Here is a 19,972-nt window from a genome sequence, read left to right as displayed (position 1 = left end):
TTTGGGGTTTTTGCACAAAGGTGCATGCATTCATTTATTTTTTCATTGTGGCAACAAGATAAACAAATAAAATGCAACATTTAATGAATTACAAGCGATGACAAGGCTATGCCTCTTTAAGGTATTCATCAGGAAAATAAAACAAGTAATTTTCATAATATGAATATGAAACTATGCATAACTTTGGAAAAATGATTGCTCTTGAACACCATGGCATGCATAATATGCAAACTGAATTTATCACCCAAGGGACTTTCAAAGATGTCAGAAAGTGAGACATTTATAAGTCCAACACTTTAGCAAAACTGGAAATACAAACAATGTGGAGTCAGCCTCAGACATCTGTTCTTCAGACAAAGGTCAAGAAAGAAGCCATGAACAAAGGCAATGCAACAAGAGAAGACGTATTTAGACGGGTGCCCGTCAAGATCACACTTCTTCTTCAGACTCGTGTTCACGTTCAGTATTTTTCAGTAGTCCCACCTCTGAGATGCAGCCCTTCCTAAGTCTAGATTTAATTAACCTGAGGAAGAAGAAGAAAATCATCCCTGGTTACATGATATCAAGGGTCAAAACTTTACAGCAATATGCAGATTATTCCCACAATGAATAGAGGCAGTCCCCAAAGTGAAATGATTTCTATGTGACTTGGAGATACCTGAAAAGGTGTATTGACTACAGCAATGCCTAAGTAAAAAGAAAAGATGTGTCTGTCAAACACATTATGAGATTGCTTAACTATGCACAACTGTTTGTTTATAAAACCAGCAGGAGACTCTAATGACTGTGACAAATGAGACATTGTTGGAACATCTATATCAAACCCACAACTACCTATGGACTGCAAAGAGATGTCATCTCCTTTAAGGAAGCACATGACTTTTCCCTAGAGTGACAGACCAAGTGAAGGCATGTGTCAAGCCTGGGTTGAATTTCTCATTATGAAAATTTTCTTCAGCCTGTTTACATTCTGATTTTTACCATGTCTCTTTCTTTTTCCAATTAAGTTCTGGCCTGTTCCATTCATACACTACGTCACTCCTGTGCTCTGGATCCCACACAAGAACTTCACTGGCTCCATCCCATTTGTTAGTGTAACCCTAGCGAGAGTCAGAAGGGATCTTAACCTATAACACTGACACATTTGACACAGCACTGACATGTGGAGCAATCTGACAGGCCACGTGACTCATCTATGAACAGAGGCTGCCAGCTCTTCTGCTACTGCCAACTAACACTAACACATATAACAAATGGCAATGGGACAGAATCAACTTCCTCTGTTGGTTCAACAGCCAAGAAAAACTGCTCAGTTGTTTGCCTCGATTGTTGACTATTGGTTTTGTTCATAGGTTCAGAACACTCCAAGCTACCTCCTCTTTGAAAGGCTGATTAAGGGTTGGAGAGCATTTGTGTGATCTTATAAAAGCCCACACATTCTTTCCACATAGCTCAACATCAGTCCATGTAGGATGAAAGGGATTAATCAGTTATGTTCATTTCTGAAGACTCGTGTGGAAAATAAATGACTTGTGGCTGCTTACTGGGAATGAAATGTTAACATTGACCCAGTCACTCCCACTGCCTCCTGTTCTTTCTCTCTGGGTTGTGGCTGCTGTTGTTAGCAGCACATTCACACCTTTATAGGGTTCTAGGCATCTGTAGCCCACATGCAGAAATGGTTCTGTGAGGCAGGGTGAGAGCTGGAGTAAGGAACTGCAGCCTGGCATGGTGGCGCACACCTTTAAACCAGCACTCGGGAGTCAGAAGCAGGCGGATCTCTGTGAGTTCGAGGCCACCCTGGTCTACATAGACAGTTCTAAACCAGTCAAGACCACACAGTGAGACCCTGTCTCAAAAACAAAATAAAACCCCCTTAAAACAACACCTGCCCCAATAATAACACAAAAGAAATACCCAGACACAATTGCTAGTTACTAGAATGGGGGAAATTTTGGGAATCAAAATCAAGGTGTGCCTCTACTCTTACTTCATGTTCTCATAAATTACTGTGAAAAAGAGCAGACCTGACACAAGAAACTCGTGTGTTTGGTGTGTTAATAGGCCCTGCTTTGTTCTTCACAATGGCTCACATGACTCACAGCTTGGAAAGCCCATCTGAAAATAAGTAACGCTTCCTTACTCATAGGCAGCAGCTATCGAAATAGTTACTTGCCACAGAAATATATGTGTGTATGACACATTAAATATGCAGCAATATTTCCAAACAGGTTTCTTATACAAGCTTGCATAATCAAGGCTGCAGGCAGAGAATAGAATGTGGCAATCTTGAACCACTATTTTGCAAAACTGGGACATTTTGCATCATCTTTCAAGGATTTGAGAAGGAGAATTCCATGACTTAAATGTGCTTGTGTGACAGTTATCATCCCATGTCAAACAACTTGGATATAATGTCTGACATTTAATGACTTGTGGATAAGCAACTGCTTCATAGTCGAACCCTGAATAAAGGAGTTCCAAGCCTCCTTATTCTCAAAGTTAGTACTGAATTAGTTTTTCGTGTGATCTCACTGAAAAACAATACTGAGTCTTTGTGGTATTTTAAAACTGTTGCTTAAATATAGATCACAATATTTCAGGGAAAGTTAAACTCTTGATCTTATCTTTTCAATATCAGTATTAAAAGAAAATCAAGAAACATATAAAATACAATTTCCAAACAAATGAAGTTTATATTTAAATATCTTTGAAATGGAGATCTACTAAATGCTAACAAATGTTAACTGAGCACTTATTATATGTCTGGTAATGTGCCAGTTGGTATGGGATACAAAAAAGATTGCTTTCACATAGGGATACAATCGAGCTGGCAAGGAGGGCTAACAGGGGCAAGCAGTCAATATCTCAATTGATATATAACAATATTTAAAGTGTCTAGTGCAAACAAAGTACTTCAGGAGCTCAGGAAACACACATATCAATATGGGCTAGAGGAATTATAGAAGGTTTCAAAGAAGAGATGGGTATTTAGTGTGAATATACTAGGTAAAGGGAACTGTCTGGTCAAAGAGATTAGAATAACATGCGGTGGGGATTGGGAGAGGCTGAAAAATAAAAATGGCGTTTCTTGTTTCTAGGGCCCCGTAAGTGGCCAAGCCATTCATTAGGCATCTGAAGGCTTTTGGAACAGGAAGAGACAGTAGTCTTCTCTTGGTTCTGCAGGGGAGCTGACAGGAAGTTGAGTTTGTCCTTGCATCCTGCGACTGTTCCTGAAGACGCCCCAGCCCCTAAGAAGATGAGGCCCAGATGTCAGCCTGGAACAACAGGGGAAGAGAGCAAGACTCAGTAGCCCAGCCAGCCTTACCAACGTGCTGATGCGCATGCTTTGGGGGAGTGGAACAGAAACAACCTGGAGGAGGAAGAAAGCATTTGCAGAGCAAAGTGAGCTGCTCCAAAGCCTATGAGGGACATCCGGGAGCTGAACAATGCAATAATTCAAGTGTTACAGCTGCTCCAACGTCAAACTCAGAGAAGGAAGGCTGATCTGGAGTCCACGCCTAGAGGTTGCAATCTTCTACTGCTTGCAGTAGAAGTCGACAAACCATGGTGGCTAGAATTAGCTACTACATTCTAGGGATCTGGTGAAGCTGCAAGGTGTGCAATACTATCTAGAGTTTTGTATTTGAATCAGTTGAAATTAATATGGACCGTGTCACATTAGCCGTTCTCGGGAGCCGGTGTCCACCATACTAAATACTAGGTACACATTACTGCCGTTGTAGAGTATTTCACTCAACGTAGCAGTCTAAAGAATTGAGTGCTGGAGTCCATACGTCCAGTAATTAGGATCAGTCAAGCCCACTGTGCTTTGGCACTGAGCAACCCAGGAGCCATGATCGTCTCCTTTTCTTCTTGCTCATCTTGTGAGCTCACATAATTTTCAATTTGTGAGGAGCCTTCCTTGAGCTCCTTCTTCTCTCTACGACTTCCACGCACTGTTCTGTATTTTTATTGTCTACCTCTCTAATTTGCCATGGTTACAGGACAGAACCATTTCCCATGGAATGATCTCCACCGCATACTTTTATACCAAATAGAGAGGAAGAAGAGGATAAAACAGACAAGAAGACAAGAAAATTTGCTGAGTTTTCACATCTTCAGGAACGCAAATACATGATCTCATTGAGTTTCTATTATCTCTATGTAGTAAACAATAAGATTCATACTTATTGTGGCTGAGTAATGAGTCTGAAGTCATAACTAATGGGCATATGTGTTCTCAGCAATCTGCTATGTTGCTCCTCACTTGCTCAGAAAGTTAGATCAGGATTCTTATATAAAAGAATGCATTATTCAACTTTTAGAAAAATTAGAATTACTGTCTTATTTAATTTGATTTATATACATTTGTCAAAAGAAGGTCCTAAGGTCATGAAATGGGATAATTAAGTAAGCGGAGGTCTCACTGCACATAGGGGAACTGGTCATCCAGAATAGAGGATTGTATTTGTGAAGAGATAGAAGTCCAGAGAATGTACTATAGGGTGGGGTGTGGGTCAGAGGCATCAGAGGCACAAGAGCCACACCACTAAACTATTATAAGTTTGTGTCAACATGTACATTTTGTTAGCCATTTCTTTGTATAGAAATAACCTCCTAATGCCCTAGTCCATCTTATGAGAAGGCAAGAGTAAAATCTTCCTTTTGAATTTGAAGTGCAACACTGTCAAATCTTGATAGACATATGCAAAGGACCATACATTTAAAAAAAAAACCGCTAACTTACCAGGTGATAAAAGCATAATTTAATCCAGCGATGACAAAGGTTGATGCATAATGCCAGGTAAAGCACATGGTGAGAAACATTTTATTCTCAATATCTGACAGATTCCATGCAGGACTTCCACTGAGAGGATACAGGACAAAACCAATCTGCAACTCAAAAAAAGTGCACATTAAAATAACCAGCCACATTCTCAAAGAAAGCTCATTTCAAAATGTTGACTAAGGTGACTCCCTTTAGCTGAGATGTCACAAACACAACATCAGGTTATTCTGTAGTCACTCTCCACCAAGGAATATTTTGGAAGAATAATTTTAAGTATATTTAATAATAAAAATTTGAAACATTCATAGTGGTCACTCTGGTCTTAGGTTCATTTTCTGAATCTCTGCAACTCTACACTGCACAACCTTACTCTGGAATTTTAAGTTAGACTGCAAATATATTTTTAAATAAATAAAAACCCATAGATAATGTTATGCTAAGTGGAAAAAGGTTGGAACTTTCTCCTCAGGATCAGGTACAACACAAATATATTTTCTATTACCACTCTTGTTGAGCATGGTACTGAAAATTCTAGTTGGGCAAGAAATCTAGGCAAGAAAAGTAAAAGACATTCATTTTGGAAAAGAAATTATAAAATGATCTATATTTACATATAATATGATCTCAATTAGAGAAAATCATAAAGAACCAACCCTCCATTATTAAAGCTAATGAAGGAATTTCACATATTTGAAAACTGAAAATCAAGATAAAACCATCACATATATTTTCATGCACAAGTAGTGAAAGCCCTACACTATCGTTTTTAAAAATCTACTTTAACTCTGAACAAAGTGAAGAACTAAAGAACAAAACTGGAAATATAGCTCCATGGTAGAATATCTTACTGGTATTCAGAAGGCACTGCTGTAGATGCTAGGCACCACAACCACACATGCACATGCAGGTACACACATGAATGCACACAACCACACAAGCACATGCAGGTACACACATGAATGCACACAAACACACACGCACATGCAGGTACACACATAAATACACACATCCATACATGCTCATGCAGGTATACACATGAACACACAAAACCACACACACACATGCAGGTACACACATGAATATGCTCAACCACACACACATGTAGGTACACACAGGAATACACACAACCATATACATACATACAGGGGCACACAGGAACACACACAGCCACACATGCACATGCAGGTACACACATGAATACATACAACTACACAAGCACATGCAGGTACACACATGAATATACACAACTACACATACACATGCAGGTACACACATGAATGCACACATCCACACATGTGCATGAAGGTACACACAGGAACACACACCAGTTGAAGATCTTTAAAATTTATATGCCAGAAGCTGCATAAGGTTGGTGAAAGAAATCAGGGACCCAAGATAATCTCAAATTATGGACTAGATGTCTCAATATTATTGACATGGCAAAACACCCAGGGCAACCTGCAGAACCAAAATAACAGTTATGAATACTCCAGTAATGTTTTTCGCAGACATTTCATAAAGACTGATCATAAAATTGATACAAAACTGCCCAGTATCCTTTATTACCTTTGAAAAAGCATGGGGAATATTATTAAAGTAGTAGGACCCACACATTGTTGGAGTTTCTGTATATCTTTGTCCTTTGTTGACTGAGTTTTCTGTCCTGCCCAGTTCCCACAATCATTAAGTCCCAAAGAAATCACTAGTTATAAACTGATTGGCCCATTAGTTCAGGCTTCTTATTAACTCTTATATCTTATTCTTGTCTATGTTAGCCACATGGCTCGGTACCTTATTCAGTGGGGTAGTCACATCTTGCTTCTTCTGTGATCAAGTCAGGACTGCAGAGGAATGGGCTTCCTCCTTCCCAGAATTCTGTTCTCCTTGACCAGCCTCTACTTCCTGTCTGGTTGTCCTGCCTATACTTCCTTCCTGGCTACTGGCCAATCCAGTGTTTATTTAAATATATATATTTATTTAAATATAATTGACAGAATACAGATCATTGTCCCACACCACCCACAGCTTTCATCAGTTCATCAGAAGTGGTGCACTCACAGCATGGTGGAAATGCTAAACATTATCAAATTATGTAATTTAAAATGGCTGTTTCCATGTGTGGTGTTTCAAATGGGAATGTTCACCATCGGCTCATATATTTGAAATGCTCAGTCATTAGGGAGTGGCATTACTTGACGGAGATTAGGAGGATGTATGGTCTTTTGGGAGTAGGTATGGCCTTGATGGGAAAAGTATGTCACTAGGGGTAGGCTTTGGAGTTTCAAATGCTCAAACCAGGCTCAGTGTCTCTCTCTTCCTGCTGCCTGTGGATCTGAATGGAGAACCTTGAACTACTTCTCCAGCACCATGATTGTCTGAATACCACCATGCTTGTTGTCATGACAATGGACTGAAACTGTAAGCAATCCCCACTAAAATGCTTTCCTTATTTTTTTCATGACCATGGTGTCTTTTTACAGTAATTGAACACTAAGACACCATGTTATGTGAATTTTATCCCAATAAGAAATAAGTAATGTTTCATAGACATACACATATGATATAGACAGACAGACATACAGACAGACAGACAGACAGATGGTTAGACAGACAGATAGAAGATAGGTGGTATGTAGTAGGGAATAAGACAGGGTCATGTAGTACTTCATTTTCCTGTTCTTAAAATCAATAACAAACACATCTTGTATCTTGGAGTATAAAGAAATCCATAAAAAGTTATTCGGAAGCATCTTGCTAGTTGTAACTAGTATTATATTCTAGGAGGAAAACTCATGGCCCTGAACTGGTTGATAAATAAAGGGCATAGGACCAAGATGGGAACAGAAACTTTGATCTGCCTCTCTACTTTGTCAGGGGCTGATGCAAATGATAAATTGATGGGGCATGTTTCCACCCACGACTGCCACTTTGGAATACAGGCCTAATGCTGCCAGATATTTCTGTTCTATGTTAAAAACAGCTAAGAAAAAAAAAATGCTTCAGTGATGTTTCCTATGTTTCAAGTATTGGCAGCTAACTCAGAATGTAAAATCATTACAGATTATATGTCGCTCAGGGCCTGTTGGTCTGAAATATGTATTTTTCCAGGATATTTTGTTGTTATTTGTTTACATTTTTATTCTTCTGTTTTTCTGGGACAGAGTTCCCATGAATTACCCTGATTGGTCTTAAATTCCCAGCCTTAGAATCTTGTCTTAGCCTCCCAAGTAGCCAGAGCATAGGTACATCCTCATCTTGCCTGCTATAATCTATATTTAGTATTAGCACAGTGCTGTATTTCCATGATACCAGCTTCTATCTTGGTTCTGATTGTTTACATCAAAGAGCCTGTTTGTGATTCAGCCCACCATCCTGACATTGTCCTGGGTGGAAGGCTATGTAGTGAAAGAGAGCATGGTAGAAGAAAATGGAAGTTTTGGAAACTGGCACACTTTTTGGAATCCTGCCTTTCAGCAGTTTTGAATATTGAGAAATTATTGGCATCTATCTATAAATCCCAGTCATCCCTTTAGTAATATGGGATATAATGAGTCACCTTACGGGAACTACTGTTAAGACAAAGGATTATTGTAAAACTTAAGCACATGAGTCAAGGTAAAGTGTGGCATTACAGTTTGGACGCAGCATCTGGGCAGCTGTCTTGTGAGCAGTCTCTGGGACATGAGCACAAAGAGAGCTAGAGCATACACTGGAAACAACTGTCCAAAGTGACGAGAAGCAAAGCAACAAGAGTGGCTTCTCCCTGCCTGACTGTCCCATGCTCTGAGGAAGATGAGGAGAAGCAGAGGAAGAAAGAATTATGAAGTGGACCTCTGAGTTGCTCTCCCACAGAGAGACCCAGAAAAGACTGCCATGAAATGAAGGGCACAGGGAGTTTGTTTTCTTTTTTAAATTATACAAAATGGCTTAGTCATTAAATAAACATGTTTTAAATGCCACATGGTTCAGAAAAGAAGTTGGGGAATTTCTTTTCTATCTAAAAAGTCTCTGATAGGTGTGAATGGCCCAGATGATCCAACATTTTAGAGCACCTCTGTTGCAGTTTCTTCTGAGTTCTTCATTCAGAATAGCTTCAAGTCTGCTGACTGAGATGATCCAGCCTTACAGAATACTCCAGTCACGACTTGACCATAATCCTAAATTCTTTTGGATCCCCATAAGATTATCAGTGCTGCTATGCAATAATGCCCTTGTACACTGTAAAGATTCATCACTCATATTAGTTTAATAAAATGCTCATTGACCAGTAGCCAAGCAGTAAGTATAGGTGAGGCAACCAGACTAGGAGAATTCTGGGAAGGGAAAAGCAGAGATGCAGTCACCAGCCAGATGCAGAGGAAACAAGATGAGAATGCCTCACTGAGAAAAGGTACCAAGTCACATGACTAAACACAGACTTCAGAATTATGGGTTAATTTAAGTTGTAAGAGCTAGTTAATGAAAAGCCTGAGCTAATGGCTAAATAGTTTATAATTAATATAAGCATCTGTGTGTTTCTTTGGGACTAAATGGCTGTGGTACCAGGCAGGACAGAAACTTCCATCTACAATATGCCTTTTCAAACACACAGAGAATTTATACTGACATTAAGTTCTGTCCCAAAGGAAGTGTCAGCACCTTCCAAAGAAACACATTCTTTGCTCATAATACAATTAACTGGAATGAGTGATACTTAGAAAAGAAATACTCTGAAATTTAATATTTTGTTCCTAGACACAATTCAGTTATAGTTAATAATAGTTATAGTTATAATTATGGGTAAGAAGGAAGCCCATTTAGCTCACGGTTTTAGTTCCCAGTGCCATTTAAAAAGAAAAAGAAAAAAAAAGAAGAAAGAGAAATCATGAATTAAAGATGAACACACACTAGAAATGTAACATTAAAAATTACAGTTAAAATAATGTCTAGACTCTAAGTGGTTTTTAAACAAGAAAGGTTAAAAATAAATGAAATTATCACTTAACCCCATCCCCAAAACAAAACCAGAGAAAAAGGAGTGAAAGGCAATGTCACAACAGAGGAAAAAGTAGAAACTGAAATTTGGCAAATCCATTCTAGTAACATAAAATTTCAAGAAATCACGATGAAGATAATCATAGACACAAAATACATACACAGCAGAAAATGTTACAAGAGCCTGGCTTTCCCCCAAAAGCTTCCATCACTGTCTGTCTGCCCTGGACTGGCATCAGCAGGCTTCCAGCTCAGCTCCTCTCCAGGCTTGCTTGTTTGTGCTGCGTTTGGCCCATAAGTCTTTATGCTCTGCTTTTGTCTTTTACCTGAATGTGATTAGAGGTTTTCTAATTTTTTTGTTTTTCTTTTTAATTTTTTTTTAATTTTCAAATTGCTGTAAGCATTTATCTAGTTTATCTGTTTTTGTTATTTGTTCAGAGCAGAGAATATTCACTGAAGCAAGAGTCATGGTGTCAATTTAACCAGAAGTTTTCCCTTGCAAAAACATCTTTCCTTTTGACGACTAAAGATATGCACAGGGGAAAGCAGTGCAATGCGGTGCACACTAGTTCTTTACGTACCATTGTCTTTACTCCATAGAGGTTCCTGTGGAGGGGCTTATATTCTACTAAAATGGCTATAGTCAGCAATTAATAGATTGATCACCTTACAGGGTATTTATAATATTTTTCAATAAAGCATACTTCAAACTGATGCACGAACCTAGTCCCACCTTGCTGGTCTCTGCACCACAAGCTCTTCTCACCCTGTGTGTGGATACTGCGTCATCAAACCCTGTTTAAACCACTGCACTTCTTTCACTACTACCTGCCAATTCTTTATTAGTGCTTATGGGAAATTCCAACCCCTGACATAGCCACATCACCCCAAATCCTGGCTCTCTGGTGACTAAAATATCTGTTCTTTCTTCAAAGCCTGACCTAATCAAATCACATCCTCACCTCATTCTAGACTTTGTTTATGTCTATATTTGAATGTGATTATGACTTGGTACTCTCAAAAATATGTGTTCACTGTTTGAATTCATGCTCTCAATAGCATGGCAAGTTTAGGGAGCTGATGATGTTGTAAAATGGGAAATGTCTGGGATCTGGGATTAGAGGCGTCTAGATTTAGATCCTAGATATATTACTGTGTGAACATGAGAGAATATCTTGGTCTTGCCGAAGATACCTCTAGGCAAATTAGAGGTAGTAACACCTAGCCTCTGGATCATTGTGAGGACATGGGGATACAGTAAAACAAGATGGGCTCTACCTCTGAGCAACAGCCTTAGCCCCTCACTGGGGAATTCTAGGCAGGGCTTCTAGCCCTGACCAGGTACCATCTGATACCAGAGATGCTGGACCCCTGGAGTTGGAGTTGCAGGAGTTTATGAGCCGTGAGCGCTAAGAACTAAAGCAGACAAGCACTGTCCACCATGGAGCCATCTTCTTAGCTCCACACTGTTTCACAAACTCCCAAGCTCCATGGTGCATCTGCATCACACACAACACAGGACTTGTCGCTCCCCTTCCCTCTCCTGTCTTGCCCTTCCCCCTACTGGGTCTCCCCTTCTAGCCCCCTCCCTCACTGTGTTTTCATGTTTTTTCATACCTAGATTTTATATACAAGATAGAACAAAAGATAATTGCTTTCTGATGAAAAAAAAGATAAAATTAAGATGTACATAAAACCCATATGGTGGCCATCCCTGAGTTGTTTCTCAGTGTTTACTCTCTCTTTGATCTCTCATATAGTTCATGAGTTTATGGGCCATTATTCTATAAGTTGTTCTAGTACTAGGAATCCCTTATAACCATAATCATCAGCTCAGAATTCCTACATAAAGGATACGTGAATCCAAAATGAGGGATTACACTACCTGTTTCCTTCATGGCTACTCTGATAGTAATCTCACCAGAACCACCAAACCACTCCAAGAACATCACTTCTCTGATGCTCATAGAAGGGAAGTATTAAAATCAATTAAGAAGAGAATCTACAGATACTTGACACCAGGTGTATTAGCTCCAAGTCCCAACTCACCTGCCAGAACCAGGTCCCTTGTAGTATGATGAGGCTTGACCGTAGAAGCTCCAGAAGTACGTTGTTTTTGGTGAGGAATTCCATGAAGGTAACCAGACCCGTCAAAATGGTGGTAAAGACCAGAAGCTGGTGCACAAACACATCTATCATTTCCCGACCATGAGTGTGGTTGTAGAAGATAAATGCTAATGGAGGGGGCAAAACACATGTTCTGATAAAACCAAAGGCTTCCCAGGGTACCACCCTCTTGCCATAGAATTTGAGACAAGCATAAGATTGCCCCAAAGAGCAAATCCCCACTGAGGCTCATAGCAATGTATTTTTACCTTGGGAAGACTAAACATTTTCTATTACTTAGGAAGGGATTCTTTTAATTCTAATCCCACTTTTCCCTTCTTCTCACCTTTGTTCTCTCATCTAACATACCATAAAAATCTAAACTATTGTTCAAAGCATTATCTACGTAGGATAATGTTTAATAAACATGACTAGGGTAGGGAGCTATAATCAATAAATTAGCTGAAGTCAAAGTTTCACTTTAAGGAATTCAACAAATGCATACGTAAATTATAACAAAATATTAAACACTTGCTTTAGCCTCCCCTTACGACAATCTGAGAAATCAACTGAAAGAAACATTCTGTTATTTTCATTAACCTCTCAAAATAGGAAGTCATCTTTTAGACTCATACTACATTTTAGCAGAGTTTCTGTTTCTGATATTTGAAAAACTTATTAGAGATTGAGGGATATTTTCTATTGTGAGTGGTTGCCCTATTTCAAGTAATTCATGCACTATTGTTCTGAGTTTAGTTTTCATTGTTAGAAGAAAAAACAATGATAAGCTCCACAATAACCAAGAGGTAAGTACCCACTGTAGATGATTTCTAAAGACAGATATGAAATGCAAACAAAGCTTTTGAGTGAGTGTCTGCCCAGATCTATTAAATTAGTCTATAAAGATGAAAGAAGGGAAGACTATAGGTATCTTCTCTAAGACCATATATTCAACTTTTGCCTAAACAGATAGCCCTGCCAATCAAGGTGATATAGAGAAACAAAAGACATGTTATTAAAAGCGCTACGCCAATGCCTACTGATAGCAAAAGAACAGAAAACATATTTCCCTCATACTTACATTCCACAAAGAAGGCATTTGATAACATTAACTTGCTTAAAGAAAGGGGAACTAAATTGGTTGCGAAACACAAGATGTGGGCTATCCCCATTAGCCCAAAGAAGAAGTACATGGTTGTGTGATGCCAGCCCAGAAGCTGGTTCCACTGGCCGTCTTTATACAGGTTCAGGTATGGTCCGCCTGTGATAAACTGCTCCCCAGCCATACCTGCGGAGGAACACACCACAGTTTTAGCAACCTTTCTCCTAACTCTCCTTAGTGTGAAGACACAGGGGCATGTGGTCATTGCTTATTCCATCTAAGCTTGTGGTGTCGATTGCGCCCTCTGAGCTTTCCACTAAAAACCTAGCAGTAGTGATTTAGACTTGATTCCAAAGTTCAGCTGTTGATTTGGATAATGAGTTTTATCTCCATATAGTCAAATGAGCCAAATAAATGCTTAATACTCTTAACACTGGTAATTTTATTTCAACAACTGCTTCTAATTTAATGACTAAAGTCCTGGGTGACATGGAGGTGTGGATTTATGATATGTGTCATACAAAGGATGTTTACTTCCTTCCTAAATATTGTACCCTTAAGCGGCTGTTATAAAGTAGGGTGTTGACAAAACTGATATAGAATTTAGATATTTTCCCCAATTAAGAAGAATAGAGATGATTCATGCAGACTCTACATGTGGTTAATTATTCATGTAAGCAGGTTTGCTGTTTTCTGGACACTGCCTTGTTGGGCTCTAGAATGGGCAGGGGAGTTCTCTCTTTGGAAATGGTTACTTTGTAGTGTGATGATCATAACAACGTCCTAGTTACATGAATGAAAACATCAGTAGAAAAATTAGAAGCGTTGCCATTTACAAGGAGCAACTACAGCCTTCCTGTAAAACTGCAGTCTTTTATGGATGTTCAATAACAATGAGAAGTTATTGAAGTTAAAAGTTACCTGGAATCTGACCAGCTCAGGCAACAAGGTGCATGGACATGGAGCTTCAACCCCAACTCCCTCTATCATCTCTCAGGAATGATTTGTTATTGAAGATTTCCCACAATCACTTATTAATGGTTTCTTATAGAGTGTACTCTTTGAGGGATCAGAACAACTTGTGTCTAACTATTCAATAGGCTCCAACTTATGGTACAAAGGAAACTCACTTGGTTGGATGGGCAAATTAAATACTATGACTCATTAAGGATTTGGTTTTTGTATAATTATGAAATATCATTTTCCTAGGATTACATCAGTTATAAACTTTAATTTGGATAAGTACTAAGAAATAGATTTGTAGAAAATTCATTTAGTATATATCAATCTTGTGACATTTTTTTCCTCACTCATGAAATTCTTAAAAGGAGAAAACAGAACACAGCCAACTTACCAGTAAAAGCCATTAAGACTGCGACAATTCCTTCCCAAATCTCTGCTCGACGTAATAACGTTTTGGAACTCAAGTAGCAGGTCCGAGTTTGCTTTTTGTAGACATATTTCAGAATACTCTTTGTAAGCCACCAAAAGCCCATAATAATGAAGAAGGATCCAGGGAGGGCATGACCTTTAAAACTCCCCATGACCTACAAGAATAAGAAATAGATATTTCACTTAAACTCAGCAAAAAATACCTCTTGTCCCTACCAAGGACATTGCTGTTTGAGGATTATGAGTATACTGTAGATCCTACTGTAAGGTAGACAATTCAAATAAAAATAAAATGAAAAATTGCATTTGTTCCACATCTACCGTGTATTAGGCACCATATCAAGTGTCTCACAATGCTATCCTTTACCTAATTTTTGAAATATATCCATAGATGAAAAATCGTTATTTGATTTTCAGCTGAAAAGTAGGGGTGAAGAAGTTAAATGGCTTACAGACATCTTAGAATTGATAAGCAGAAAGTTTTCATTTCTTCAAAACACAGTATATACTAAATCATACAAGAACCATTTAAGCATAAAGGAAAACAACATGAAGGTTTGGGAAAGTTTGTTTAATTTAAAAAGATGTGATACTGCCTATAGATTTCCAGTAGATAATTGTAAAGGATCAAGGATCAAGAATGTGTTAGAGATAATTCTTTATTCATGAAATATTTATGTGTTTGTCTGCATATTTTCGAGGCTTCTCATCCAGCTGAATTTGAGTCATGTTTCTAATTCTGGCTAGTTGACTGAGCAAGGAGTTGGTACGTGTCACTTTCAAGTTGAGTCACTACAGTCTGCTTAAATACCTTAGCTTTCTTCTTGGCTCAGCTACTCTGGCATGACACCTCTACTGCACAAAGATGGGCAGCTGGCCTGATTCAGACTATACGAGTGTGTGTGTGAGTGTGTGTGTGTGTGTGTGTGTGTGTGTGCGTGCGTGCGTAACCCTTTATTGATGTGGATCACTGAAAGTTTGAGGTTTACTTTTACAACAACACAGCCTGCTGACACAGACCCAAATCACATCACAAATGTTGCTCACATTTGTGCCATATTCTAATAAACAGAACTACCTTCGGGTTCCAGTCGAGGGTATAAAGCCGTCTTGAATAATATGAGTTTTTAATTATTTGGAAAGTCCTTCTTTCAAATATATTTATTGTACTATCAACAGTGAAATAGGGTTCATAATTATTCTGAAAATCTAATAGTAGGTCAGATTCAAGAAAACTCACAAAAGAGGATTTCATACTATTTCTAGTCTAGGAGACTAGAAACCTTATTTCTTTTAGTGAGTACTGGGATTCCTAGTTTGGCTTACTGCCTTTTTATTTGAAGTGATGACCTAAAGGAAACTGTGAAGCTGACCCAAATACTGCATCCTATATCTTCAATCAAGACCCCAGAAGCTCAAACCATGCCAGTGACCTCTGTCGGAGCAGGCCCTCCACCAGAGCAGGCCCTAACAAGCAACCTCAGTGGGAACAGGCCCAAATGGCTTCCAAGATGGCAGAACAACCCCCATGAGTGTGGAGCGACCTCCAGGAATGCAGGGTGAGCTCCAGGGTGACTGGAACCATGGCCCAGACTGCACGATGAGGAGCAAACATCTGAGTCTTGGATCTACTGGCATCTAGAACATTGGTCACCAGAGACAGACCCAACTACACCAATCAGAAGAAAAGATGAGCAGACAAGGTAAGAACACACACAAAACCACCACAACAAAAACAGGTGACTCTACAACAGCAAGTCTTGAACAATCCAATATTGATGAAGCAGAAAAAAAAATAACCTAAAAAGTGTAGAAGAATGCTTGAGGCCCTTAAAGAGGGAATGAAACATTTCCTTAAAGAAATAGAGGAAAAGATAAACAAAAATTGAAAGAAATCAACAAATTCCTTAAAGAAAACTAAGAAAAAGCAATCAAACAGATAAAAGAAACTATTCAAGACTTGAAAATTGAAAGAGAGACAATAAAGAAAATATAAACTGAGGGAATTATGAAAATGGAAAATATGGAAAAATGATCAGGAACCACAAATACAAGCATAAACAACAGAATACAAGAGATGGAAGAGAGAATCTCAAGCATTGAAGATATAATAGAGGAAATAAACTCACCGGTCAAAAAAAACCACATTAGCCGGGCGGTGGTGGCACACGCCTTTAATCCCAGCACTCGGGAGGCAGAGGCAGGCGGATCTCTGAGTTCGAGGCCAGCCTGGTCTACAAGAGCTAGTTTCAGGACAGGCACTAGAAACTACAGGGAAACCCTATCTTGAAAAACCAAAAAAAACCAAAAAAAAAAAAAACCAACATTAAATCTAATGAAAACTTAACACAAAATATCCAAGAAATATGGGACACCATAAAAAGACCAACCTAAAAATAACAGGGATAGAAGGAGAAGCCCAACTCAAAAGCACAGAAAATATATTCAACAAAATCATAAAAGAAAACTTTTCCAACCTAAAGAAAGATATGCAAATGAAGATACAAGAAGTTTATAGAACACTAAATAGACAAGATTAAAAAAGTCTCCTTGCCACATAATAATCAAAACACTAAACATACAAAACAAAGAAAGAATATTAAGTGTTGAAAAGAAAAAGGCCAAGTAACATATAAAGGCAGACCTATCAGAATTGCACCTGACTTTTCAATGGAAACAATAAAAGCCAGAAGGTCCTGGTCATGTATTATGCAGACATTAAGAAACCACGGATACCAGCCCAGACTACCCAGAAAAACTTACAATCACCATACATGAACAAAACAAGATAGTCCATGACAGAACCAGATTTAGCTAATACCTAGCCATAAACCCAGCCTTACACAAAGTACTAGAAGGAAAACTCCAACTTAAGGAAGTTAGTTACATTTGCAAAAACACAGACAATAGATGATCTCACAGAAGCAAACTCTAAAGAAGAGAATACACACACAATAACGTCACCAACAACGAAAACTAAGATAACAGTAACTAGCAATCACTGGTCATTAATATCCCTTAATATACATAAACTCAAATCACCTATGAAAAGACACAGGCTAACCAATTGGAAACGCAAACAGAATTCATCCTTCTGCTGCATACAAGAAACACACTTCAACCTCAAAGACAGACATTACCTCAGAGTAAAGGGTTGAAAAAAATTTTTCCAATCAAATGGACCTAAGAAACAAGCATGTGTAGCTATTCTTATACCTAACAAAATAGGCTTCAAACTAATATTAATCAAAAGAGACAATGAAGGACATTTCATATTTGACAAAGGAAAAACCCATCATGAGGAAATCTCAATACTGTACATCTATGACCCCCAAACAAGGGCACCCTTATATGTAAAAGAAACATTACCAAAGCTTAAATCACACATTAAACCCCACACATTATTAGTAGCAGACTTCAATACCCTACTCTCACTACTGGACACATTTGCCAGGCAGAAACGTAAGAGAGAATTAAGACAATTAACAGATGTTATGACTCAAATAGACTTAACAGACATCTATAAAACATCCCATCCAAACATATAGGAATATGCTTCTCAGCGCCTCATGGAACCTTCTCAAAAAAATTTACCACATACAAGGTAATAAAGAAAACCTCAACAGATACAAAAATTTGGAATAACCCCATGTATCTTATCGGGTCATCATGGCTTCAAATTAAAATTCAACATAAATACTAATTTCAAAAACCCACAAACACACGGAAATTAAACAATGCTCACCTGAATCACCAATATGTCAATGAAGAAATAAAGAAAGAAATCAAAGACTTCTTAAAATTCAATGAAAATGACCACACAACATACCCAAATTTATGGGACACAATGAAAGCAGTGTTAAGAGGAAAGCTTATAGCACTAAATGCCTAAACAAAGAAGTTGGAAAAATCCCACACTAGTGAGTTAACAGAACACCTGAAAACTCTAGAACAAAAAGAAGAAAACTCACCTAGGAAGACTAGACAACAGGAAATAATCAAATTGAGAGTTGAAATCAACTAACTAGAAACAAAGAACACAATACAAAGAATCAATGAGACAAAAAGTTGGTTCTTGGGAAAAAAAATCAACCAAATAAACAAACCTTTATCCAAACTAACCAAAAGGCAGAGAGAGAATATCCAAATTAACAAAATCAGAAACAAAAAGGGGGGTATAACAACAGACATGGAGGAAATCCAAAGAATCATCAGGTCATATTTCAAAGACCTGCACTCCACAAATTGGAAAACTTAAAGGAAATGGACAATTTTCTGGAAAAAATATCACTTACCAAAATTAAATAAAGACCAGATAAGCAAATTAAATAGACCTATAACTGCTAAAGAAATAGAAACAGACATCAAAAGTCTCCCAACCAAAAAAAGCCCAAGACCAGATTGTTTCAGCTCAGAATTCTATAAGATTTTCCAAGAAGAACTAATACCAATACTCCTCAAATTGTTCAACACAATAGAAAAAGAAGCAAAGTTGCCAAACTCTTTTTATGAGGCTACGGGTGCCCTATTATAATTGAATACCCTAATAATACCCAAACAACACAAAGACATTACTAAGAAAGAGAATTATAGATCAATCTCAGTTATGAACACTGATGCAAAAATACTCAATAAAATACTGGCAAACCAAATCCAAGAATACAACAGAAAAATCATCCACTATGACCAAGTATGCTTTATCCCAGAGATGCAGGGATGGATCAAGATAGGAAAATCTATCAATTTAACCCATCATATAAAGAAACTGAAAAAAAAAAAAAACAGGATCATCTCAATAGATGCTGAAAGAACCTTTGACAAAATACAATATCTCCTCAGGATAAAGATGTTGGAGACAGCAGGGATACAAGGAACATACCTAAACATAATAAAGGCAATATAGAGCAAGTCAACAGCCAACATCAAACTAAATGGAGAGAAACTCAAAGTGATCCCACTGAAATCAGAAACAAGACAAGGTTGTCCACTCTCTCCATATCTATTCAATACAGTTCTTGAGGTCCTAGCTAGAGCAGTAAGACAACAAAAGGAGATCAAGGGGATACAAATTGGAAAAGAAGTGAAACTCTCACTATTTGCTGATGATATGATTGTTTACATAGGTGACCCCAAAAATTCTACCAAGGAATTTATGCAACTCATAAATGCCTTTAGTAATGGAGCAGGATATAAGAGTAACTCAAAAAAATATCAGTAGCCCTCCTTTACACAGATGATAAATAGTCTGAGAAAGAAATCAGAGAAACATCACCCTTCACAAAAGCCACAAACATTATAAAATATCTTGGAGTAACTCTAACCAGACAAGTGGAAGACTTGTATGACAAGAACATTAAATCTTTGAAAAAAGAAATTGAAGAAGACACCAGAAAGTGGATAGATCTCCCATGCTCTTGGGTAGGTAGAATTAACATAGTAAAATTGGCAATCTTACCAAAAGCAATCTACAGATTCAATGCAATGCCCACCAAAAATCCAGCAAAATTCTTCACAAACCTCAAAAGAACGGTACTCAACTTTATATAGAAAAGCAAAAAAGCCAGGATAGCCAAAACAAACCCGTACAATAAGGAAACTTCTGGAGG

At 38.1% G+C, this 19,972-nt stretch overlaps 1 protein-coding gene across 1 annotated transcript in view; it reads right to left on the bottom strand.

Annotated features, from left to right (window-relative positions):
• Positions 1-19,972, bottom strand: part of LOC119825324 (transmembrane protein 45A) — a 72,081-nt gene continuing 52,109 nt past the window's right edge. The window contains exons 2-6 of the mRNA XM_038346133.1: positions 14,329-14,521; positions 12,954-13,160; positions 11,816-12,000; positions 4,751-4,896; positions 1-523 (exon numbers count right to left, since the gene is read on the bottom strand). Coding sequence (XP_038202061.1) covers positions 430-523; positions 4,751-4,896; positions 11,816-12,000; positions 12,954-13,160; positions 14,329-14,518 — 822 coding nt within the window. The 5' untranslated portion in view covers positions 14,519-14,521 and the 3' untranslated portion in view covers positions 1-429. The remainder of the gene's footprint in view (positions 524-4,750; positions 4,897-11,815; positions 12,001-12,953; positions 13,161-14,328; positions 14,522-19,972) is intronic.

The sequence above is a fragment of the Arvicola amphibius genome, chromosome 10, assembly GCF_903992535.2.
Source record: "Arvicola amphibius chromosome 10, mArvAmp1.2, whole genome shotgun sequence".
Taxonomy (NCBI): domain Eukaryota; kingdom Metazoa; phylum Chordata; class Mammalia; order Rodentia; family Cricetidae; genus Arvicola; species Arvicola amphibius.
This window is presented reverse-complemented; position numbering and strand designations above follow the sequence as displayed.